This window comes from Anolis sagrei, chromosome 6, assembly GCF_037176765.1.
Source record: "Anolis sagrei isolate rAnoSag1 chromosome 6, rAnoSag1.mat, whole genome shotgun sequence".
Lineage (NCBI taxonomy): Eukaryota > Metazoa > Chordata > Lepidosauria > Squamata > Dactyloidae > Anolis > Anolis sagrei.
The window spans coordinates 37,979,701-38,006,843 of NC_090026.1; the positions used below are offsets into that span (position 1 = coordinate 37,979,701).

Below are 27,143 nucleotides of genomic sequence, written 5' to 3' on the forward strand. Positions count from 1 at the left end.
CCACAAACGGAAAACAACCTAGGGATGGGAAAAGCTACTGTTTGGACAACAACTCTAGTCCATTTGTGTATTGATGCCTAGATCATAGGTCATTTGTATTCAGACAAATAAATACAATATTTAGAAAGGCAACAATATAAAACAATATAAGGGACAACAATACAAAACATTATAAAGGTATTACACAAAACAATTGGCATACAGGTCTTACCGATTTAAATTGAATACCATTAATAAACAATATAACATCAAGGATAGCATTCTTTAGCTAAAGTAAAGGTTTCCTCTGACATTAAGTCTAGTTGTGTCTGACTGTGGTGTGTGTGTGTGTGCTCATCTCCATTTCTAAGCTGAAGAGCCAGCATTGAAGAACTCCTTCACCACAAACGGAAAACAACCTAGGGATGGGAAAAGCTACTGTTTGGACTACAACTCTAGTCCGTTTGTGTATTGATGCCTTGGTCATTCGTATTCAGACAAATAAAGACAATATTTAGAAAGGCAACAATACAAAACAATATAAGGGACAACAGTACAAAACATTATAAAGGTATTACACAAAACAATTGGCATATAGGTCTTACCAATTAAAATTGAATACCAGTAATAAACAATATAACATCAAGGATAGCATTCTTTAGCTAAAGTAAAGGCTTCCCTTGATATTAAGTCTAGTTGTGTCTGACTGTGGGCTGTGTGTGTGTGCTCATCTCCATTTCTAAACTGAAGAGCCGGCATTGTACGTAGACACCTCCAAAGTAATGTGGCCAGCTTGACTGCATGGAGCGCCATTACCTTCCTGCAGAAGCGGTACCTAGTGATCTACTCACATTCGTAGGTTTTTGAACTGCTAGGTTGGCAGAAACGAGCTAAGAGTGGGAGCTCACCCAGCTCCCAGGATTTGAACTGCCAACCTTTCAGTCAGTCAGTTCAGCAGCTCAGTGGTTTAACCCGTTGCCTCTTATGTGATTTTTACACATCTTTAGCTAAGAGTATTCTCATAAAAGTCAACTGCAATGCTGACAATAAGTTTAGACCAACAGTTGTAGGTTTTTTCGGGCTGTATGGCCATGTTCTAGAGGCATTCTCTCCTGACGTTTCGCCTGCATCTATGGCAAGCATCCTCAGAGGTTGTAAGTTTAGACCAAATTTGCGAGTTATTATAGAATTGGTATCACACAGGAGATAGAAGTAGTCATGCTGTCTAGTTGATCCTGAGAACTGAAATATGAAAAGTAATTTTTCTGACTCTATTCATTTCATTGTGGGAGAAAAGCAGAGCTGGAAAAGGACACCTCTGCATTATTTTCATTAATTACCCATGTATACCCTGATTTTCCATTTAAAAAAGATCTACAAGGCAACATTCAGAACATATATAAAATATTAAAAATTAGTAATTTGCTAAATTCTGATGCATCAAGATAATATGAACCCCAGAATTAACCTTTTTTGACTACTTAATCCTCTGATGATTTGAAGGCACAGAAAAATAATAAATCATTTCTGCCACCAGGTGGTGCTAATCTCCTGAACATTTTGTAAAATACTGCAATCTGCAGTAAACTTTGGGAAGCTCCATTTATTCTTAGACTTTGGACTGCCCATTATCTGCAAAGATTAGTGTTGAATTATGATGTCTTTAACGTACAATATAGAAGGGTAATTTAAAAAAACTGTTTATGGTTTATGAAGAGTGAATTGAACTCAACCTTGATTTAATGATGCAATGCTCGATGGAGTCTGCCTTGATAGCTCAATGTTCCATACAGAGCAAGCAAGTAAGCCTACTTATTATAGAATTCTTATACAAAGATGAAGTGGCAGCAATTGAGCATTAAATGATTATGACATGAATACAAACAAACATATCATGCTCGTTCTTTGTATCTTATTCTGATTATCTGGCTGTTATATTACTATAGCATGGAAGAAGCAAAGACCACCAGCACTGAAGTGATGGTCCTCCGCCATCAACTTTGCTAGACTGGCCACGTTGTCCGAATGCCTGATCACCGTTTCTCAAAGAAATTGCTCTACTCTGAACTCAAGAATGGGAAACTGAATGTTGGAGGATAGGAAAAGCAATTTAAAGATGGGCTCCAAGCCAACCTTAAAAACTCTGGCATAGACACCGAGAACTTGGAAGCTCTGGACCTTGAGGTCAGCTGTGACCAGCAGTGCTGTAGAATTTGAAGAGGCACGAATGGAGGGCGAAAGAGAGAAATGTGCCAAGAGGAAGGTGCATCAAACCAACCATGACCAGGACCACATTCCACCTGGAAACTGATGCCCTCACTGCGGGAGAACATGCAGATCAAGAATAGGGCTCCACAGTCACCTGCGGACCCACCGCCAGGACACTGAACTTGGAGGACAATCTTATTCGGACAATAAGGGATCACTTAAGTAAGTACTAGAGCATATCAAGATGTTTTGGAACATGACTCAGAATGTTTTATACATATTTAACTTGAAATCACTCAAAAGACTCCCTCAAACAAGTAGGGGTGCAGCTACATTGTAGAATTAATTCAGTTCAACACCATTTTAACCACCATTGTTCAGTATTCTGGAATGCTTAGAGGTTGTAATTCCACAGCATCGAACCATAGAAGTTAGTAATGTCAAACTGCATTAATTTTGCAATGTGGATGCACCATAGGACACATGACCCAGCAACATCTCAGTATGGACAAAATAGCTAACTTCATTAATAAGCTAAAGAGAAGATGGAACAGTTTTCTTTTGCCTGAATCTGAAGGGAAGAACAAAATTCCACTTTCTCTTTCCTCTGCCTGAATGTATTAAGTGCAAACTACTTTTCCTCTTGGAATTCTGTTTGCAACAAAGCTGCAGATAAAAGGAAAAATGGGAGAACAAGCAAGAAACCGGAACATTTTAAAAGCTTCTTAAAACAACAATCAGGACTGTCCCCAATGAAATCGGATGGTGGTGTTGGAACATGTAAAAATCAGTTGCTTAGTGTGTTAACTGAAAAATGCTAAGCACGAAGCTGATTGGTTGAGCCATGCCCAGAAGCTAGCTGTGCCTGGGAGTTTTGGCAACAGTTACATGTTTGGGTTTTCTGTGCAGGAACTTGTCAATACAAGTTAGTATTATATTTTCTGCTTCTGAACTGTTGGAGGAAGATTCCTCACATGGACACCTGAAGACCATTTGAATCTCTCTAAAAAGACATTGTGTGAGTCAGTACAACTGTTCACATGACTGTATATATGTTGCTCTGTGTAATAAAGAGTAAACACCCTACTCTTTACTGATCATCTGCGTGGCATATCTTTTATCTTGCAAGACGGTGTGTAGATTGGTAAAGACATAAACTATGCATGATTTTCATTCCGCGACAGGTAGAAATTCATACAACATTTTTCATTTCTAAGCAAACCATTTTCTTCCAAATAATTCTTAGTCATTTATGCCTTATGGTCTTTTAAAAAGCCTTTCTCTCTTTACAATATCATTGTCTGGGGTGTTCTACTAAGTTTGAATTACTTCTTGTTACAACAGTTCATTAGTGCTTCTGTGATTGATAGTTTACTTGATAAATTACATCAGTGACATTTCATTTTCTTTGCAGTTCTTTGTAGTTGTTGAAATCTCGTGTTAATGCCTGTGGCTAAGGAGAGAACAGATTACAGTTTGCAGAAATGGCTTGACAGAGCTATCACTGCCCTTAAAACCATCAACAACGAAGCCGACATTTCTGTTTCAAGACGGACAAGAGGGAAACATGATTCTGCAGGTTTAGCTGGAGGTAAAGCTGGTTATGACAGCTAGTTACAGACTGGATTCTCCCATAATATACATTTGCTTAAGGTATAATTACTAAGATTTTCCCAAAGTATAAATTATACCTCAATACCACAGCAGTTCATGGAATCATAGAATCATAAGAGTTAGAAGAGACCTTGTGGGCCATGCAGTCCAACCCCAGCCAAGAAGCAGGAAAATTACATTCAAAGCACCCCTGACAGATGGCCATCCAGCCTCTGATTAAAAGCCTCCAAAGAAGCAGCTTTCACCACACTCCGGGGAAGAGAGTTCCACTGCTGAACAGCTCTCACAGTTAGGAAGTTCTTCCTAATGTTCAGGTGGAATCTCCTTTCCTGTAGTTGAAGTCATTGTTCAGCATCCTAGTCTCCAGGGCAGCAGAAAACACTTGCTTTTTTAACCTTTGGAAGGAAGATGGTTGGTCGGGTATAAAAATAAAGTTGTTGTTGTTGTTGTTGTTATGAAAGCGAGACCTCCAAGTTACTTCATCAAGCTCTACCCAAGTCTTGCAGACTCAAAGCTGTGGCTTCTTTGATTGAGTCCATCCATCTGTGATGTGGTCTTCCTCTTTCCCTCTATTCCTTTTCTAGTGAGTCATGTCTTTTCATGATCTGTACAACAATCTCAGTTTTGTTTCTTTGGCTTCTAGGGAGCCTTCAAGCCTGATTTGCTTTAGGACACATTGACTCACTTTTTAAGCCTCTTAACAGCCTCAGCTACCATATGATGCACTTTCAAATTGCATTATATGATTATATGCTCATACAGAGTAGTTTAACTGCACTGAACTGCATTATACGAGTTTACACTGACCTTATAATGCAGTCTTAAACTTCATTATATGGCAGTGTAGATGGGGCTGAAGTGTAATTTCAAGCTCCACTTTCACATAGATGAGTATATCAGGACCTCCTGTCTTCTTTTATTCTTTGCATGTAATTCTGAGCACAATGAGGTGCTGGGATTCAGAAAATTAACACGAAGGCAAAACCAGCAGCATTATCTCAGGTCTATGCATGTGGCTTCTAACAATATACTCATTTTCCACTTTCCCCCCAGGATTCTGCATTGGCCAAGGTTACAGATACAGGGAAATGAATGGATAATAAGCCAACTGCTATTGTCCTCATCAAAGAATATTAGTAATAGGCTTATTGGAGCAGGAGAGATGGGTAAATTGAGCTGTGTTTATTTGTAACAGAGGTGGTAGTAGTCATTATGATGTGTGTGTGTGTATGAAGATGACAGAGCAAAACACAGAGAGAAGCATGCCAGCAGGACAAACGTAGAGTGGTAATGGAAAGTATTTCACTATGGAGAGAGAAAAAGGAAAAACCAACTAGATATGTTGTGGAAGAGTTTTTTAAAAGTAATTTTCATGAAGTGAGTTGCTGTGAGTTTTTGGGGCTCTATGGCCATGTTCACGAGCTGTATGACCATGTTCCAGTAGCATTATCTCCTAATGTTCCACCTGCATCTGTGGCTGACCTCTGTGGCTGAACCTCTGAAGATGCCAGCCACAAATGCAGACAAAACATTAGGAAAATGCTACTGGAACATGGCCATACAGCTCAAAACATTCACAGTAGCTCAGTGATTCCAGCCATTAAAGTTTTTGACAATAATGTTCACAGAATTTGACATGAACACTAACATTGAGAAGAAGAAGTTTTTTTCTTGTGGGCCATTAGTATTATCTCTGCCACTCCATCCTCCATAAAATCTCTGGGTAAAACATACTTGGGATCACTACCTTCTTTTCCCCTTCTCAGAATCACAAGTGAGATAGCTACCTGGAAGGAGTCTTATTAGGCTTGCGCATTTGTATTGAATTGCTATCCGTTTCTGTTTGTTTCATTCATAAGCCCCTGTTTTCGTTTTCGTACACCTCCCAAAAACAGAGGCATTTCCGAACAAGTGTTTTTATTCTGTATTCAAAAGAACATTTTTTGACCCATTGGCTTTCCCCAGGCTCCCTTTCCCCTCAGTCTTAGGACTAGAAGGGTAAAAATCTCCATACATGGAGAGCATATCTACCACCACATTTTATAATGTTTGGATCATCCCCGATTTTTAGGGATTTTCTTTTCTTTCTATAAATAAAATCTCCTTAAAAATATTCACTCCCCCCCCCCCCCCCCCCCGGTTGGCCCCCGTCTCTAACTTCTCCAGGAGCAGCAGCAGGAGTGAGGCAGGGCAGGGCACCATTTCTTCCTGCCAAGTGTCAAACATGCTCCACACACCACACACACCCAGTGACCTATTTCACTTCTTCTTTAACTGGCAGCAATGGGGAGGGAATTCCCCTCCTCTTCCCATCACTTTTGGCAAAGGCATGGTTTGCCACCTTGGGTCCTTGCTTGCTGCTGCTGCTGCCCAGCTGGGTGCCTTCCTCTCCTTTTCCTCCATCTCTCATGCAAGGAAGGTGCCTCCAGCCCCCCTCGTCTTCCTCCTTCGCGCCTCTTACGCTAATGCTGCTGCCTGGCTGGGTGCCTTCCTCTCCTTTTCCTCCATCTCTCATCCAAGGGAGGCATCTCCAGCCCCTTTCCTCTTCCTCCTTCACACCTCTTACTCTAGAGGAGGGGAATGAGAAGAAGGTGAGTCGCCTTCGGGCTTGAGATACAGCGGTATATAAGCAAAGTAAATAAATAAATAAATAAGGTGCTCATCTAGGTAGCAGCACCACCACCACCAACGACGTAAGGTGGCAGCTTCAAGAGCCAAGGAGGAGAGGGCCTTGGTTGCCACACACTCTCCAAGGCATTTTAAGGAGGCTTCCCACTTTCAGATAAGGCATTTTAAGGAGCCTTCCCACTTCCCAATAAGGAAGAGTGATGATGTCCTGGAAGAGGAGAGCAAATGAGGGTTTACTTTGTGTTTGCTAGGGGATTAATAAAAAAGATTAAACTGTGCTCATGAAAAGCAGGCAAAGAAATGGTACCCATTCCTTCTTTCTTTTGTTTCGAGCTAATTTTCGTTCGGGGGGGGGGGGGGTGTTGTTCACATTTCATGCTCCTTCCCAAAATGAAAGAATGAAAAAAAAAAACAGGAGAAACGAGTACTGCACACACCTCTAATTCTTACTGGACAAATGCATGCAATAGGCAATAAATACCATATTGGTAGAGCTTTCCTGATATTTCATGTTGGTGACACCCTTTTTAGACATTTATCAACTTGTGACACACTAATTCAGTTTTACTAGCAAACCAACCCCTTATAAGAGATGCAAACACATACATAAATTGTAATAGCCAAATGTATGGGGACACAACATGCCTTATGAAAACCTTTCATTTATGTTTTTTTAAGAATACATGTTTTGCAAGATAATAACACACATTTCCAACATTTTCATCATTCATGAGTACATTCACCCAACACACACTGCAGCCAACACATTAATATGTTGTGACACGCAGTTTGGAAAACCCTGGGGTAGAGGGACAGTCGTCATTCCAGAATAATCTTCCCTCCAGCTAGCACCAGTAAAATGTGTAACCCTTTTATAAGGAACATGATTGACTGCAATAAAAAAACTCCAATCATTAGGAAACACTTTGTGAGACTCATATGTCATGTTTGACTGAAAAGAATACTCAACCCATTGTTATCAGTCTTCTTAGTCCCCTGAAAACAATACAGCCTTGCAGTTAGGCAACATTGCAGCTCCCCATCTGCCTCCTGCTATCCCACAATCTACAAAATCCTTGAAGGCTGGTGTCATAGCTTCCCACTATTTTGCAATTCAGGGAAATTAAGAGCATGTATTCAGAGTAACCATAAACAATGAAAGGGATACTTGTACATTTTTTTTTTGCCAAGGCCAAAACGAAATAGTAGCACCCGCAGCTGCTTTCACCCTGATGATTAGTTGTATAAACTGTGATGATCAATGGGACATCCAGGTAAAATCCAGCTAATGTCCCATTCCCAAACTTTGAGAACGAGCAACAAATAAATTCCACTCTTACCAATAGCACCAGTATCATAGGACCTTGGTAGATGTAGTCTGTGTAAATTCCTGCACGCTTTCCAAACCAGCACCTGCAAGTCAAAATGCAAAGAAATGAAGTAATAAAGAGGGGAAGAAATCTTTCTTTCCATAAGTACAGCTGAAGCCAAAAGAGAGGAACTTTCTGCTCAGAAAACAAGACCTTGTTGATAAGGTTTTCCATGTTATTAAAATTAAAGGCTAAAGGGGATAGTAGGACAAGTACTCTATGTGCTCCACTTGTCTTATTTTCAAAAGTGGAAGATTTAAACCTGCACGATCTCTTCTATCTTCTGGAAAGGCCCTTCTTTCGCCCCTTCCTGTATCGCAGGCTAGACCTGTGGGAACGAGGCTGAGGGCCTTCTCTGCTGTGGCCCCCCACTTTTGGAACTTGCTATCTGGGGAGATCAGGCAAGCTCCTACCCTAGCAGCCTTCAAAAGAGATCCAAAAACTTGGCTCTTCTGATGTGCCTTCAGAGAGTGACCATTCAACCCATTTGTTTGTTTCCACCCACAGTTGTCCTCATGATAAAGCACATTCCCCTGTCCTTTATAAAGGCCAAATCCCACTGCTCCTCCTCCTTCTTGGGCTCTTCTCGCACAAATACACTTTTTTTCTATTCCTATCTCACCCAGAGTTTTAACTTTTTAACATTTTATCTCATACATCTGGCCCACTCTTTGTATTTGATTTTACTATGCTATTTTGTACTGTTTATTTTATTTGTTATTTTATATGTTTTGTTATGAGGTATTTGTTGTTTAGCGTCTAATTGTGTTGTATTGTTTTGGGGTTAGGCCTCATGTTAGCCACCCTGAGTCCCCTTTGGGGGAGATGGTGGTGGGTTATAAATAAAGATATTATTATTGTTGTTGTTGTTGTTGTTGCTGTTGTTGTTGTTTTTGTTGTTGTTGTTGTTGTTGTTGTTATTATTATTATTATTATTATTATTATTATTATTACAGGATGGAACACTACCAGTTAATAACACTACGTTATAATTTTTTTTAAAAAAAAATCTGTTCCTGGTTTGAAAGTATTATTTCCTGTTTAATTTTTCATCACTAACATTGAAAGTAGTTGCTATGCTCCAGAAACTTTGTGTTTGTGGCTGCCACAAACTATGTTGAATTGGATGAGACTCAATGAGATATTCATTGAAAAGCTATAGCAAAATGTGCTGCAGGGTGTCCTGCAAAAATGATGTTTTTGCAGTTTAATAAACTTTTTCCATGTTTTTATGATATCACCAATTACCAAATGGCATTTATAATCCAGGAACAAAAAAATGTGTTACATAATGTAATTGTAACAGATGCTATAGATCAGGCATCCTCAAACTGCGGCCCTCCAGCTGTTTGGGCCTTCAACTCCCAGAATTCCTGACAATTGAACACGCTAATTAGGGCTTCTTGGAGTTGGAGGCCCAAACAGCTGGAGGGCTGCAGTTTGAGGATGCCTGCTATACATTATGCTTGAGAGGAAGAACATAGCAAAACCACTGAGTATTCCTTGCCTAAGAAAACAATATAAAATTCATGAGGTCAATAGTCAACTGGTGACTTGAAAGCAGATACACATGCACATACATACACACTCAAGAATCCTGGGTTCAAAGGGTACTGAAGAAATAAAATCACAAAGATAATGTTTATAATATATAAAAATCAGCCATAGCAGAGCACATGATGAACCAACCTGGACACAGAATTTTATTTGAGAACACAGAAATGCTGGACCACTTTAACAACCACCATGTCAGACTACACAGAGAAGCCATTGAAATACACAAGCATGTGGACAATTTCAGCAAAAAGGAGGAAACCATGAAAATGAACAAAATCTGGCTACTAGTATTAAAAAACTCCAAAATTACAACAGCACAACAACAGAGAGGAAACAAACAAGGACATGTAATCACCTCTCAACAAAAGTTTGCTCTAGGCACTGTCAGGCCATTATATGCTAATCAAGGTGGTCAGTTGAAACATTCACAATTAGCTCCAGCAGACAAGAGTCCTTTGTCTCACCCTGGTCATTCCACAGATATATAAACCCTTTTTCCTAGTTCCAACAGACCTCACTACCTTTGAGGATGCTTGCCATAGATGCAGGCGAAACGTCAGGAGAGAATGCCTCTAGAACATGGCCATATAGCCCGAAAAAACCTACAACAACCCAGTGATTCCGGCCATGAAAGCCTTCGACAATACATATGTATATGTAGTTGGAGTCAACCCGATGCCCTTATTACCCAGTCCTAATCGTGGCTCCACAAAATTATAGTTGCTGTGAAAAGCAGATAAAAAATATAAAGAAAAGTTTTAAATTCAAAAGTTTTAAATTCAAAGAAAAGAAAAGTTTTAAATTCAAAGATCAGGCTTTCTAGCTGTTTGCAAAACTCAGAACAAGAGGATAGGTGAGTTTCACCCATAACCACAGCCAGGACTTTGCATGAAAGTGAAAAGTCATGACTGACAATTAAGGCAAAGGACCACTGGCTGAAATCTATCCTGTTTGCCTGTGTGATTAATAACAATGGACCAGACTTGTTAAAGGGCTGCTAAGTCCTCTATTATCAAGTCCCTGGGAAAGCAGGATCAAGGGCACAGGGGAAACACCTTAGGCCACTCTCATTAAGTACCAGCTTTTGTTTAGCTGCATGGGGCCCCCCTATTTCAGTGTTTCATTGCCAACACTCAATTCTGTGTGTGAAATAACAACTTCTTTCACCAAGTCATTGAATTGTGCTCCATCAGTAAATTGTGCAGATTTGTTTGGATTTTCAGAATGTATCGAGCCCCTGCTGACCGCAAAGAGGACCAAGGGTCCTGGCAGCAGACTCAAAGTTGTCCACCCTTTAGCCCTGAGGGTCAAAAAGGCAGACGCACTTGTGTCCTCATGTGTCATTTTTGTCAGATTCACTGAACCATGTTGTGGAGACAGAAAATGAAAAATCACAGTTACATCTTTATGAGTCTGCTAAATGTTTTGCAGCATTGAATGAAAGGAAAACAATAATAAGCTATTACAGGGGTCATGAGCTTGATTCATTAAAGTTCATGTGACTCATGTGTAATTATTTTTAAATTAGGTGGCTGCAATGAAAACCACGACTGCTTTCCTCTGCTCCAGCCTACTAAACTGAGATGCAGACGCAAACACACTTGCATCCAATTTTTGCTGGAGATACAAAAATGAACTGTGCTATAATAATAATAATAATAATAATAATAATAATAATAATATACTGGGATCTGCATGCATTATTTGACGATACATCACACAGTCCTAGACACTTGGGAAGTGTCCGATGTGTGATCCAATACAACAGCCAGCAGAGTGATCTTGTCTGCTGTGGACTCATCTTGTTGTGTTTCAAATAATAATAATAATAATAATCATCATCATCATCATCTTTGTTCTGGTACAGCTGTACCAGGAGCTCCAACTTTATTTGCTTTGTATTAAATGTTTGATTGCAGTCCTAGGTTTCAGGGACTCTGCAGATAGGTGGCTTCTTTTGGTTGCAGTCATAAGGCAAGTCACCTGTCCATCATCATTAAGTTTGGTTCCGCCCCTTGCTTAGGGCAATTGGGAAGGGAAGGGAGCCATTTTTAAGTTAGTCTCAGCAAGGAAAGCTAATGTATAGGACGTGTGCAAGCTTCCCCTGTACAAAAGCTTCAACCTTTAAGAATTTCCAGGAAAACAGCCCTAAAGACCAAAGAACTCCAGCTGGAGAACATCTAAGCCTTTACTGAGGTCCACTTGGCGTTCGAGAAGCAGTTCGACCCGGTAGCGGAGCCCACATCAGTAAGGGTTAGACTACAGTCAGCCTGGGAGAAGTTAAAAAGGGGACTTTCCTTTAAAGTAAAGAAGAAGTTATTGAAGACAGTTGCCTGTCCTTCGTGGGCAAGTTTAGGAAGCTACCAGTTGCATTAAAGCCTGGAATCATTTGTTTATCTTTACTGAAAACAAGAGACGTTTCTGTTTGATTGTTCATTAATAAAGGACTTTGTTGTACTTCACAAGCCATCTAAAGACTATTTGTGGTGAAAACCCTCTGAGAACTTCTCTTTAGGCCCCCTGGCTTCCCGCTGGGCAAAGGTTGCACGTCCTGTTCTTAAAGGAAATTCTTTACAGGCCCAGCGCGCGACAGAACAATCTTTGGTGGCATTTGTTCTAATGGCTTGTTCTTGGGCTGACAGAATTGATAAGTTGACGACAGATCCCAAATGTAGACTCTGCAAGGAAGCAGATGAAACAATAGATCCCATCCTCAGCTACTGCAAGAAGATCGTGCAGATAGACTACAAGCAGAGGCATAACACAGTTGCTCACATGATTCATTGGAACTTGTGCCACAAATACCATCTGCCTGTGGCAACTAACTGATCAGAAGCCGGAAAAAGTTACAGAAAATGAGCACGTCAAACTCCTCTGGGACTTTCAAATTCAGACAGACAGAGTTTTGGAGCACAATACTCCTGACCTCACAACTGTGTAAGAAAAAAAATCAATCCAATTTATCAGATGTTTTTCCCTCCCTTAATACCATCATTGTACTTCTTGCACTTTTCATCAACAGAAAACCTTTCTACAACCTCATACTTGTAGCTGCTCTTTTGTTTCCCTGCAATATATATATATATTATGGATGTAAACAGTATCCTACCCTTATATGCATTTATCTTAGTAGGATACACATGTGAAAAATGCTTTCGCTATATTTCCAAGACAGATAAATATGGACTTTTGTAGCTATTGGTTTAGGAAAGTATCTCTTTGGGTTTAGAGACCACCCTTTTTCCTAGGGTTTGAGGTCTCCATTTTGGAATCTCTCCTGCCTCCTTCAGTAGAGAAATAAAGTTTCAGATGTGCTGTTGGTCAGGCAGGTAGCTCTGAAAAAAATCATTGTAAGTATGACTGAGTTATATAGATAAAGAAGCTAATTGAGATAGATAGAATAGCAACTGAGATATGATTGAGTAATATTGGGTCTAATTGAGATAGATAGATAGATAGAGAGAGAGATAGCAAGTGAGCAATTGAGTTATAGATAGATATCGAGTTATTGAATATTATTGAGCATTACTTCATCTCCAAAGCTAACCTTGAGCTATAGATAGGGAAAAAAACCTGTTTTTTTTCTAACCATAGCAGTTCAGGGTTAGGGTGAAAGGATCCCAGGATATTTTCTACCATTTGGGGAAGAGTTACCTCAGTAACTGAAGGAAAAAGAAAGATAATCTCTATGGTTTCACCAATTGACTGTTTTGTTTGTAACTTTGACAAGCTGTGCCAAGTCTGCAAGGACTTTGAGAAATAAATATTCTGTTTTGATGTTCCAAACCTGAAGTGGCCTCAGTTGCTGAGAATTTTTGAGCTTCTAAAGAAAGACACCCGCGGTCCGCCCGGACAAAGAGAGAAGCACATTTTAGTTTTATTTTTATAGGATCTGGGTGTGACGGCACAGAGTTAGTCCATCAAAAAGTTTTTTCTTTATTGTTGATTGAATTGATTTCCCCAAAATTCATATCAATCACCTACCTTAATATTTTTCTAGAATCATAGAATCATAGACTAATAGAGATGGAGGAGACCACATGGGCTATCTAGTCCAACCCCATGCCATGCAGGAAAAGCACAATCAAAGTACTTCTAACAATCAAAGTACTTTCCAGCCTCTGTTTAAAAGCTTCTGAGGAAGGTGCTTCCACCACACTCTGGCCCCTTCCATACAGCTGTATAAAATCCACACTGAAGTGGATTATATGGCAGTGTAGACTCAGATAATCCAGTTCAAAGCAGATATTGTGGATTATTTGCCTTAATATTCTGGATTATATGGCTGTGCAGAAGAGCCTTCTGAGGCAGAGAGTTCCACTGTAGAACAACTCTTACAGTCAGGAAGTTCTTCCTAATGTTCAGATGGAATCTTCTTTCCTGTAATTTGAACCCATTTCTCTGAGTTCTAGTTTCTAGGGCAGCAGAAAACAAGATTGCTCCCTCTTCCTTATGACACCCTTTCATGTATTTATACATGGCTATCATGTCTCCTCTCAACTTTCTCTTCTGCAGACTAAACATGCCCAGCTCTTTAAGACGTTCCTCATAGGGCATGGTTTGCAGACCTTTGATCATTTTAGTTGCCCTCTAGCTACTGCCCTCTTCTTGAATTTCCCCAGTTGTTTCTTTCTCTCTGGTCTATTGTGCTCTTTGGTGCATCCATCACTTGCTTTTGGTGCAACATCACTCATCCTAGTCACTCAAACTACCCTCAAATCCAGAGAGGACATGTTTCTTGCAGAACACTTTCACACAAGAGTACTTTGACATTTTGCCCCACATCTCAGTTTCTTCAAGGGCTAAATCTTGGAACATGGGGCCAAATGATGGTTTAAACTAGATGGCATTCCTAGACTTCAAATAAAATTCAAGTATCCCAGCGATATGGTAAAGCTACCAATTCCCCAGAACTGCAGGACAAGGCTGACTTACTTCTCATTGTCATAGTAGAGTTTCCCAACGGCCCAAGCAATGATGATGGGGAATGGGATGCCTGTGAATGAAAGCAAAGACAGATTTCAATGGTTCTCCTGATGAATTACTCAAGAATAGTGGGTTGGAAGAAAGAAGGAGGGAAAAACAATATTTGGGTCCCACTTTGATACCAGATTATAGAATCATATAATCATAGAGTTGGAAGAGACCTCATGGGCCATCCAGTCCAACCTCCTTCCAAGAAGCAGGAAAATTGCATTCAAAGCACCCCCGACAGATGGCCATCCAGCCTCTGTTTAAAAGCTTCCAAAGATGGAGCCTCCACCACACTCCGGGGCAGAGAGTTCCACTGCTGAACAGTTCTCACAGTCAGGAAGTTCAGATGGAATCTCCTTTCTTATAGTTTGAAGCCATTGTTCTGCGTCCTAGTTTCCAAGCCAGCAGAAAACAAGCTTGCTCCCTCCTCCCTATGACTTCCTCTCACGTATTTATACATGATATCAGCCTCTTCCACACACCCCAAATAGAAATACTGTTCTAACTGTCCCTTTGCTTGGAAACAGAAACATTTTGTATATGTGCAGACTCAATTCTGGAATAATATTAAAATAAGATTGTCTCTAACATTCACATAACGGATTAATTAATTTGTGACTCGATAGTTTATTTTGGGTCAGTTCCAGATCTTATTTTCAACATCAGAGCTCTGTCATTTGCAAAGCTTGGAAGTTGACCATGCCAGTTGGGGGATTCTGGGAACAGCAGTTCAAAACCACAACTTTTCCAAACTTCTTGTCACTCAAAATCCCCAGCATAGCTATGGAAATGTCATCCCCACATGTGACTTACACCAGCCAATGCAGATGAACATCCATTTCCGCAGCTTGTCAGTAGAATAGGTGAGAACAATGGCTGTATGAAGGTAACAGCCCTCTCCAAACATCCAGAAGAAATTGGTGACATGGAAATAGTTGTAGGCAGCTGTGACAAGGCGACACCAGGCCTATAGGGTGAGGAATCAACATTGCAAATTAAGACAAATGGTCAGAGCAGAGCCTGGAAGTTATTTTCTTTGATCACAACTATCAAAGTCCTACAGTAGTGGTTCTCAATCTTCCTAATGCTGCAACAGTTCCTCATGTTGTGGTGACCCCTAATCTTAAATTATTTTCGTTGCTACTTTATAACTGTAATTTTGCTACTGTTACGAATCGTAAAGTAAATATCTCATATGCAGGATGTATTTACATTCACTGGACCAAATTTGGCACAAATTCCCGATACACCCAAATTTGAATACAGGTGGAGTTGGGGGGGATTGATTTTATCATTTGGGAGTTGTAGTTGCTGGGATTTATAGTTCACCTACAATCAAAGAGCATTCTGAACTCCACCATCTATGGAATTGAACCAAACTTGATACACAGAACTTCCATGACTAACAGAAAATACTGAAAGGGTTTGGTGGGAATTGACCTTGAGTTTTGGAGCTGTGGTTCACCTACATCCTGAGAGCACTGAGAACTCAAACAATAATGGATCTGGACCAAACTTGGCACAAATACTGTCCCAAATGTGAACACTGGTCGAATTTGGAGAAAATATACCTTAACATTTTTTAGGCTGAAAAAGCCCCCCTCAGCTTATGCTTGAGTCAAAGTTATTTATTATTTTACTCTATTATTATTATTATTATTATTATTATTATTATTATTATTGCTACTACTACTATATTTATTATTTTACTCTATTATTATTACATTTACATTATTTTACTCTATAATTATTATTTTATTGCATTTATTATTTTACTCTCTTTATTATTATTAAAATTTATTACATTTATTATTTTACTCTCTGTATTATCATTGGAAGGATATGTAAACACTTTAACATTGAAGAAGGTTAGAATAATGGTTTAATCAAAGTTGGACAGTCTTATCTTAAATTACAGTTTTATGTAAATATTCAAAAACATTGAACCTACTGATGCCTCAGTTAATGTAATATTATTGGCATCTATTTTTATTTTGAAATTTACCAGTAGCAGCTGCATTTCCCTCCTTTGGCTTATACTCAAGTCAATCTGTTTTCCCAGTTTTTTTTTGGGGGGGGGGGGTAAAATTAGGTGCATTGACTTATATTCAGATTGTCTTCTTCTGAGCCTCATAATTTAGGCAAAGCAAGAACATAATGTGTTGCTGTTCTTGTTAAATAATTGGGTGTCAGAAATCCTTGAAAATCTACGACAAAGTGTCTGGTGCTCTATTAACAGATGTATGGTGCCATCTACACTGCCATATAATTCAGTTTCTGAATCCAGACTATCTGCTTTGAACTGGATTATATGGCTATGTAGACTCATATACCATAATACAAAGCAGATAATCTAGATTCAGAAACTGGATTATATGGCAGTGTAAATCTAATTTGTGATATTCCCATGTCTGTGTTGGGTAGCTAAGCTCAAAACAAATCTTCAGCTTTCCTGGAGATGCCAAGATTATATTTCCGGTGGTGCCCCCCCACCCCCACCCCCAGCTTTGGAACTCATTACCTGGGGAGATTAGACAAGTACCCACCTTGTCTGGCTTTAGGAAAAGCTTAAAAACTTGGCTGTTCTGCATTGCTTTTGGTGAATGAACTACAAATCCCCAGACCATGGCTGTCCCACCTTAAACTTATCCTCTCTATGGACTTGACCTAGTGGGAAAACTAAATCCCATAGCCTGTCCCATCCGTTTCTCCCACCAGATAAACTACTCTATTTTCCTATCTCACCAAATGTCCCCTGTTATTATTCTTGCATTTGGCTCAGCCCACTCTGATCAACGTCTTGTTTTTAATTTCTCATCTTACACTATACCTGATGTTTTATCCCACTGTGTTATTTTTCTTTTATTGTTTGTATTTTATTTGAGTTGCTATTTGCTATGTGTTTTTTTATCTTGTTTATTGTATTTGTTGGGCTTGGCCTCATGTTAGTCACCCCGAATCCTTGAGGGGATATGGTGGTGGGTCATAAATAAAGTTTAATCATCATCATCATCATCATCATCATCATCATCATCATCATTATCTATATAAATAAAAAAGTAATGTTCATTTGTGGGATTAACATAACTGAAAAACCACTGGATGAATTGACACGAAATTTGAACACTATACTCCTAACAGACCAATGAGTGACCATCACTCATACCCCCCCCCCAAAAAAAAAAGTGGAAAGGACTTTAAAACCCCTAAAAGCTAAAGGATGAAGAGCTAAAGGACGATACAGGAAAAAAGGGAAGGAAGAGGGAGGAAAGGAGAGAAAGAAAGAAAGAAAGAAAGAAAGAAAGAAAGAAAGAAAGAAAGAAAGGAGAGAAAGAGGGAGGAAAAGAAAGAAGGAAATAGAAAATGAAGCATGGAAGCAAAGAGTGAAGGAAGGAAGGAAGGAAAGAGGTCTAGAAGGAAGAAAGAAGAAAAAGAGGGATGAAAAGAAAAGGGGGGGGAAGAACGAGGTAGAGAAGGAAAGGAGAGAAGGTGAGAAAAAAGGAAAGGAAGGAAAGTAGAGAAGGAAGAAAGGAGAGAAAATGGAGGGAAGGAAAGAAGAAAAGACAGAAGTATGGATGGAAGCAAAAAGCGAAGGAAGGGAGGAAGGAAAGAGGTAGAGAAGGAAGGAAGGAGAAAAAGAGGGATGAAAAGAAAAAGGGGGAGGGAAAGAGGTAGAGAAGGAAGGAAGGAGAGGAAAGAAAAAAGGGGGAGGAAGGAAGGAAAGAGGGAGCGAAGGAAGCAGAGAAAGAGGGAGGGAAGGTTGACCACAGCAACGCATGGCGGGCACAGCTAGTAATAATATAATTCCTTGAACAGATTTTGACTCCCCCTCCCCCTTAAACTTCAGGTCCACTACTATGAAATACCCATGATATAATGTTATATCCTTCTATATAAATGTTTGACAGGTTTATGGGATTCCATGTTTCCCAATCCATTAGCTCTGCCAACTGTCAGAGGCATGCTTCTAATATTAATCCACAAATACTACATCATGACAATACGAATCTTGTGGTTTGTGGGAAGAATGCACACACTGCTACCCAGCATTACTCCCTAGAAAAATCTTTAGGAAGTGAGGCAGTGGCTAGGTTACAAGCACCTTAGGAGGATGTGACAGTTGATTGCAAGAAATCATTTCCACACATCAAATGTGGAAAAACTGTCTTGGCAAGATTGACAGGCTGGAGATTAGACTAGGGACAGAACTGCAGAGAGGTGTGGGAGGCATTCAGTCCCTGGAATGCTGTGCTACATATAAAAAACAATCACATAAAGCAAATTAAATGTTGACAGAGAGCCTCTCCAGGCAAGGAAAAAAAAGTCTCCGAAAGTGTCACGTTTTGCTCCTGTACAAACTAATTTTATTTTGGAGATCCACATGCCAGTTTTCCCATCCCAAAGTGCTCCCAGGGAGTCGCTGCCATTATCAAGGATTTTACACTCCCACTTGCTTTGTCAGTTTAAATCAAACCCACTTTCTCTTGAAATGAAATGTACAACTCTATAGCTGTCTGTGAATCTCATTGCACTAGGCTGTTATAGCACTATTGTTCCACAGAAATTGTACTAGGAACATCCTATAGAATCAGTGGCATGTAGTTCAGGGAGTGGCGCAATGGGTTAAACCCTTGTGCTGTTGAACTGCTGACCTGAAGGTTGGGAGTTTGAATCCATAGACAGAGTGAGCTCCTGCTGTCAGCCCTAGCTCCTGCCAACCTAGCAGTTTGAAAACATGCAAATGTGAGGAGATAGATAGCTACTGCTTGGTTGGGAAAGGCATAAAGACCCTCCAAGCAATTGTGCTGGTCCCAAAACCAGGAGGTGACAGCGCAGGCTCCTCAGCTTGGAAATGGAGAACAATTCCTCCCCCAGAGCCAGAGATGTGCTCTGCTTCCAGAGCCAGAAATGAAAGGAGAAGCCTTTGCCTTTATTTGTGTATGTGTGTTTCATTGAATGGTAACAAAGCATGGATTAAGAGCCCCCGGTAGTGCAGGAGGTAAAACCTTCTGCTGGCAGGACTGAAGACTGATAGGTCACAGGTTCGAATCTGGTGAGAGCATGGATGAGCTTCCTCTTTCAGCTCCACCTCCCCATGTAGGGACATGCGAGAAGCCTCCCACAAGGACGACAAAACATTAAAAAGCCCATCCAGGCATCCCCTAGGCAACGTTCTTGCAGACGACCAATTCTCTCACACCAGAGTGACTTGCAGTTTTTCAAGTCACTCCTGACAAAAAAAAAAACTCCTCAAAAAACAAGGCATTGAATGTTTGCCTGTATTTATTTATATGTACTGTAATCCACTCTGAGTCCCCACAGGGAGAAGGGCAGAAAATAAATTAAGTGTATTATTATTATTATTATTATTATTATTATTATTATTATTATTATTTCTCAACTAGAATACTCTTACACTTCTTGGTAGTTTCAAGCTCCAAAATTCTATAGGATGTTGCCATGGCAGTTAAAGTGGAATATAATACTATAACAGGGTAGTGTGGTGTGGATATGTTTATATTACATTGGAACTAACTATCATGGCTACTAATAAACTAATAAACATAACTATTTTTTCCAGGGCTCCAATTCAACAGAGATCAAGTGAAGGAAAGATGAATGCTAGCAATAAAAGGAAATGATCCCAACTAGTTACTAAAGCACTTTAGCACTTTGAGCATAACTCCTGAATAATACATTTAAAAAGGACTTGGTAAAAACTGGTGAAAGACAATTTTTGAAATATTTTTTGTGTCTCGATGTGACACATGATAAGTGGGAGGGAGAAGAGGAATAACACAAGAGAGGGGAAAATGAGGAAACCTAGGGTATTTCAAGGAAGAGCTTAGTTGCAAAGCCATGAATATACAGGTAAAATCAAAACAAAAAGAACTGGAAAATCTCTATATTCCCAGAGACTTTTTCCCTTTCTTGATAAGTTCTCAGATATTAAGGAGGCACTGAGGACAAAGAAGGCAAAGTGTAGGTGAAATCAGCAAAGGCAGCAAGACGAAATCCCAGAAACCTGCCAAACATTTGTATCTGAGGTGCACAAAAGACCCATGACATATATTAATGTATTTTCCCATTAGCTTGCCCTTAGGAATATGACTGGGATAACTGCAATTATTCAAGAGCCACAGGGCTTTGGTTGGCTATTTTAAGCTTCCGCCTTCCTAACCTCTACAGCTTAAAGTATTTGATCAGCTCATCCAGTAGCAGGCAGAGATGCCTCCTCTTGTACCATGACTCTGTGATGTCGCAGCAATTCATCTCTTCAAGAAGATGCCTTAGACTGAATTGGACCATGACTCGATCTAGCTTAGCAGTGTTACTTTGATAACTCTCAGTAGTTCTTCAGGGCTTGGAAAGACAAATTTTAACTAGGTCTACCTAGAGACACTAGGGACCAAATCTGAAACTTCTAGCATGCAAAACATCTCTTCTATTTTGCTGAAATCCTTATATTTTATATATTTAACCAAGGGCATGTAGAACACAGGGGTGGTTTCATTCGTTAATTTCGTAATTCATTATTAATTCGTATTTAAATTACCTTACGATCCAATATTGAGCCATGCAGGACTACTGTGAGGAGTAATTAAAAATCGAAACAAATTTTCCAATTTATTTCGTATTGTATCGTAATTGTTTCATAATTGGTTCAAAATTGTTTTGAAATTGTTTTGTAATTGTTTTGTAATTATTTCCGTATGTCTGGTGCAAGTTTTATAGTTGTTGTTTGTTTTATCAATGATAAAAAATAAATTATCACACCAACAGTCAACAACAGAGGGAGAGGGAAGTTTCAGAAGTTCCCCCTGTCCCATTTGGAGGGTTTTTTAGCATATTGCGCAATCGCGTCCGCCATTAACGAATCGATTCGTAATTTTACGAAATTTCGTATATTTCAAACTTTTTTAAAGGAAAATTTCGGAATTCTTTAAAAAAACGAAACGCAAGGGCCCCCCTAAAAACGAAACGAGTTTAGAACCAAATTTTTCTGTTGTTACCCAAGCCTATTGTAGATATCTATTTTGGTTTATTTAGTAAAATTACTATCATTATGGACTGATTCATGAAGTCTCGAAGAGTTGGAAAAGACTGGACGAATGTACAACAAACTATCATTATGTATCTATGTTTTGTTTAGAAGACAAGCAACACAAGAAAGCCTGGAATTGGAGCAGGATTATTCAAGTGTTATTAAAGTAACAGTACTTGCAAGTGAAAAGAACTGATAGAACTCTGCTTGAGCCACAACATAAGATAAGCAACACAAGAAAGCTTTGAATTGGAGCAGGACTGTGCAAGTGTAATTAAAGAAATAGCAATACACTTATATAAACATAAGAGAAGATTTTGAGACCACGGATTATATGAAGAAAATATCATTCATCAAAAGTTTTTTTTAAACTATTCACAACCTGAAGAAGGATCCCTGAAACAAAAATATTATACCCGGGATTACTTATTGTTGTGTTATCATATAATCCTGACAGTTGTTTTATGTATATAAATCTGACAATTGTACTATTCTCCTTTTGAGATTTATGTAGACTATGTTTAGGAGTCACAGTATAGTAAATATTAGAACCCAGTTGGGACTGTAAAGCAAGACTAAATAGTTGTGTTATGTATATATCCTGACAGTTGTGTTATGTATATGAATCTGACAGTTGTACTATTCTCCTTTTGAGATTTATGTAGACTATGTTTAGGAGTTACAATATAGTAATAATTAGAACCCAGCTGTTAAGGAAGACTAAATATTATCCTTGAATTGCCAATGTCTATTGAAACCATTTTCATTGAATTGCAAATCCCATCACCCTTTACTATGGGGTATATTGGGTAGGGTTAATGGAATTGCAGTCAGTTTTATGCTGGCACCTCTATGTTAGTACTTTACAGTATAGACTTCTAGTAGTTTTCTTAACTTGAGTTTTACAAGATCAGCCTTTAGAGGTCTTACTGAAAATGGGAGGAGGCTACATTCCTTTCAGGTTTTCAAGAACCAGCAGCCAAACTACAGGCAACACAATCATCAGCCATTTGAAGCTGTGCTTATGTGAACCTACCACATTGCTTTCATGCACTTCTGGATTCATGGTGAGCTGAACCACGAACCATGTGGCATTTCGCAGAATGAAAGCCGTGATCAAGTTCCAATGGATGATATTTCGTAAACATCGAATACTCCTGAAGAGAGAAAAGAAAACAAAACAGAGCAGGTGAGGCACCAAATGATCAAAAGGTCCAACCACCCCTTCCTCAAGGCCACCACATTATTACTTCCTCAACTAGCTTGGAGCAAAGAAAAGTGAGAGGTGACATGATAGCCATCTTTAAATATATAAAGGGATGCTATGTAGAAAAAGGAGCAAGCTTGTTTTCTGCCACTCTAGAGACTAGAACAGTGGTTCTCAACCTGTGAGTCCACAGATGTTTTGGCCTTCAACTCCCAGAAATCCTGGCTAGGATTTCTGGGAGTTGTAGGCCAAAACACCTGGGGACCCACAGGTTGAGAGCCATTGAACTAGAACATGACCCAATGGATCCAAATTACAAGGAAGGAGATTCCACCTAAACATTAGAAATAACTTCTTACTGCAAGACCTGTTCAACAATGGAATAGAACGATTCATAAAAATATAAACACGAAATGTTGGAAATGTGGTAAGCAAGAAGGGACTTTTTACCACATGGGGTGGTTAGGTAAGGAGGCAAAAGAATACTGGAAAAAATACACAATAGGACACAGAAAATATTGAACATAAAAACCTAGATGAAACCAGAAGTGTACTTATTGGGCTTGACAGAAGAAAAACTTGGAGAGAATACGGAAAAGCTCTGGAACTTCATGACAACAGAAGGATCACATGCGCCAAAGTATGGAGACAAAACGAAATCCCCATTATAGATCAATGGCTGATTAAAGTTTGGGAGATAAAAAATATGGACAAATTGACATATTTAATGATGAAACAACAAGGAAGAGCACAGAAGGAAACAGATTGGAGCTTACTACAGAATTATATGGAAGAGGAGAAAAAGAAATGAAAATGAAAAAGACAAGTAGAAAAAGAGAAAGAAATATAGGTATATATATAGATAGGAGAAGAGGCAGAATGGAAAGGAGGGGAAGAGATTGTATGAAGAAGAAAGAAGAGAAGGAAATAAACCACACCGAAGAAGTCTAAAGATTTTACTATTTTACTATTTTTATTTTTTTTTGCTACATTTTTCCTTGTTTTCTTTTTCCTTCTTCTTTCCTTCTCTTTTATTTTCTTCTTTTCCCTCCTTTCTTCTTTCTCCCCACCCATATATATGTATATATATACATATATACTAGGCCTGGGTAACAACGCAAAAATTTGTTTCTAAAATCGATTTGTAATTGGGGTTTTTTTTTGTTTCGATATTTAAAATAATTACAAAACTTTCCCAAAAAAAAGTTTCGGTATTTACGAAATTTCGTAAATATTTACAAAACATTTTGTAAAGATGGTGCCCTTTTTTTTTTCAATATTTTTTAAATATTTTTTAAATTTAATTATTAATTTAGTAGAATAGGGATTAATTATTATTAATTATTATTAAGGAGGGAAGGCAGGCACTCACTCTGGCGGGCCCTCTCGCTCGCCGCTCGCTCGCCCCTCTCGCTCGCCGCTCGCTCGCCCCTCTCGCTCCAGCAGACAAGAGTTCTTCCTCCCACCCTGAACATTATTCCACAGATATCAACCCCACTTGCCTAGTTTCCAACAGACCTCACAACCTCTGAGGATGCCTGCCATAGATGTGGGTGAAATGTCAGGAGAGAGTGCTTCCGCCCCTCTCGCTCGCCGCTCGCTCGCCCCTCTCGCTCGCCGCTCGCTCGCCCCTCTCGCTCCAGCAGACAAGAGTTCTTCCTCCCACCCTGAACATTATTCCACAGATATATCAACCCCACTTGCCTAGTTTCAAACAGACCTCAACCTCTGAGGATGCCTGCCATAGATGTAGGTGAAATGTCAGGAGAGAGTGCTTCCGCCCCTCTCGCTCGCCGCTCGCTTGCCCCTCTCGCACGCCGCTCGCTCGCCCCTCTCGCTCCAGCAGACAAGAGTTCTTCCTCCCACCCTGAACATTATTCCACAGATATATCAACCCCACTTGCCTAGTTTCAAACAGACCTCAACCTCTGAGGATGCCTGCCATAGATGTGGGTGAAATGTCAGGAGAGAGTGCTTCTGCCCCTCTCGCTCGCCGCTCGCTCGCTCCTCTCGCTCGCCGCTCGCTCGCCCCTCTCGCTCGCCCCTCTCAGCAAGCATCGGCAGGCGGCCATCTTACGTATTTCCGAAATGGACGGAAATACAAATTTTTTTGGCGCCTGCCGTTTCGATATTTAAAAACACTTCCAGGTTAAAAAAAATGTTTTGTAATCGTTTCGTAATTCAAAAATTAACGAATTTTTTAACGAATTACGAATTAACGAAACGAATTGACCAGCCCTAATATATACAAATGCTTATATATGTACATATATACATTCACTTTCCTTAAATTTCTATATCTTCTTTTTCTTGCACCTACTTTTTATTTTATATACAATTTTATTAGATGTACACTTTAATAACAATAAAGATATATATTTAAAAAAAAAAACAATGGAATAGACCGATTCAGAGGATGGTGCGATCTCTACCTTTGGAGTTCTTTAAGCAGAGCATTAAAGGCATTTTTCCAAGGATTGTTTACTTATATATTTATACATGTCAGGGGATTGGACTACATTGATAGACAGTACATGGTTCTATATGTACTGGAGTATAGCCTTTATCATCCCCAGCCAATGTGGACAACTGGAAAATAGCAGGTTGGACAAATTTGCTTTAGATTTTTTTTTTTTAGCCTTGCTTACCTCAGTCGCATGAAGAGGATGAAAGCAGCTAACAAGGCCCCCAGAGAAATGCAGTGTCCAAGATAGTTGATGACAACAGCAACTTGGTAGTGCAACTTGCTCTTCTTCTATAGGATGAGAAGATACAAAAGAAGACAATGAAGATATGGAAGGTGTGTAATGTCCAACAGGGATCAGAGGAATCTTGCTTTAAAAATGTGGGAGGGTGAATGTAGGGTTGCTTTTTCCCAATTTCAAAATTTCTGGGGCACTGCTCAAAAAAAGGACAAGTGAATGCAGACAGAAATTAGAACTTGAGAAACATGTCACTTTGGGAAACTTACTTACATACTTAGGTGACGTACTTATTTTTTAAATTATAACTCTCAGAATGCAAATGGAAATGAATATATTTCCAAGCTGTTCAGTAACATATAGCAACTTATAGAGGCAACTGTATAGTTTGAGAAACATTAGTGTGTTGACACCAGCATATGAATCAGTGCTTTTTTTTGTCGTGTCAGGAGTGACTTGAGAAACTGCAAGTCGTTTTTGGTGTGAGAGAATTGGCCGTCTGCAAGGATGTTGCCCAGAGGATGTCTGGATGTTTTGATGTTTTTACCATCCTTGTGGGAGGCTTCTCTCATGTCCCCGCATAAGGAGCTGGAGCTGATAGAGGGAGCTCATCCGCGCTCTCCCCACATTCGAACCTGTGACCTGTCGGTCTTCAGTCCTGCCGGCACAGGGGTTTAACCTACTGCGCCATGGGGGGCTCCATGAATCAGTGATGAAGGAACATTTGTCAGTTCAGGATGGCTAGGTTTGTGCTGTTATTGTTCTGTAGAGGATTCAGCTTTGGACATAACATTGTAAATGTTTGAAAACCTGTGTCACTTGGTGTCATTCCCTCACTATTTCCAGCCATGGCCAATGTTCCGTGACCAAAAGACCATCATGTTCCTTATCGCCCTATATTCTTGGGGAAAATATTTTCCAATAACAAAAATGGTTGTAGCTCTATAATTTTTTCTGATGCATTTCTTTTGTTTTTGTGCCTCCCCTTTTCTCTTCTCTTCTCTAAAGGAGTTTTATAAGCAACCATTTACAAGCAGCAAAACAACCAAGAGTCACATGGCACCTATAAGGCAAGCAGATTTATTATATAGCATAAGTTTCCTGGATCACAGGGCACTTTCCCTAATGCATGGAGTGATCCTTCGCGGTTTTGATGAAGTAGACCTTAACCCATAAAAACTCATCTTTTAATGAATCTGCTTGCCTTAAAAGTGCTACATGATTCACGGTTGTTTTATGCAGCCAACTAACATGCTGCCCTTTTGAAAATATTTATAATTTGGAAACATTTTACAAGCAGCAGTGTTGCCAGTGGCTGCCCTTAGAGCATGACCTGCCTGCTAATATGAGTTATTGGGTCATCTGTCACTTCATTGTGAATTCCAAAAAGTTAAGTGCACATTGTGGCAATAAATTAGTGACTTCCGTCATTTAAAAATGGATTGGGAAATCCCAAACATTCATGAAATTGGCTGGCAGGCTTTTCAGGATGAACAGAGTGCAATTATATCTATGAAAAAGGGATAATGTTACTTTTTTTTATCGTGTCAGAAGCTACGTGTGAAACTGTAAATCGCTTCTGCTATGAGAGAATCGGCTGTCTGCAGAGACATTGCCCAGGGATGCTTGGATGTGTTATCATCCTGTGGGAGGCGTCTCTCATGTCACCACATGAGAAGCTGGAGCTGACAAATGGGAGCTCACCTCATGTGGCAGACTCGAATCCCTGACCTTCAGGTCAGCAGTTCAGCCAGCACAAGGGTTTAACCCATTACACCCGTTAAGTTAAAATAAAAGTATTTTTGAATACTTTTTATTAAAGGTTTTTGAGCTAAAGATACATCAATAGGGTGTTCATC

General features: G+C 39.6%; 1 protein-coding gene across 2 annotated transcripts in view; it reads right to left on the minus strand.

The window, feature by feature from the left end:
- CRHR1 (corticotropin releasing hormone receptor 1) overlaps positions 1–27,143 on the minus strand; it is a 160,033-nt gene that overhangs the window by 4,263 nt on the left and 128,627 nt on the right. For both annotated transcript variants that reach the window (XM_060780989.2, XM_060780990.2), the window contains 5 exons: positions 25,231–25,337; positions 22,412–22,532; positions 15,144–15,297; positions 14,292–14,352; positions 7,770–7,842 (listed from right to left, as the gene is read on the minus strand). In XM_060780989.2, the coding sequence (XP_060636972.1) occupies positions 7,770–7,842; positions 14,292–14,352; positions 15,144–15,297; positions 22,412–22,532; positions 25,231–25,337 (516 nt within the window). The remainder of the gene's footprint in view (positions 1–7,769; positions 7,843–14,291; positions 14,353–15,143; positions 15,298–22,411; positions 22,533–25,230; positions 25,338–27,143) is intronic.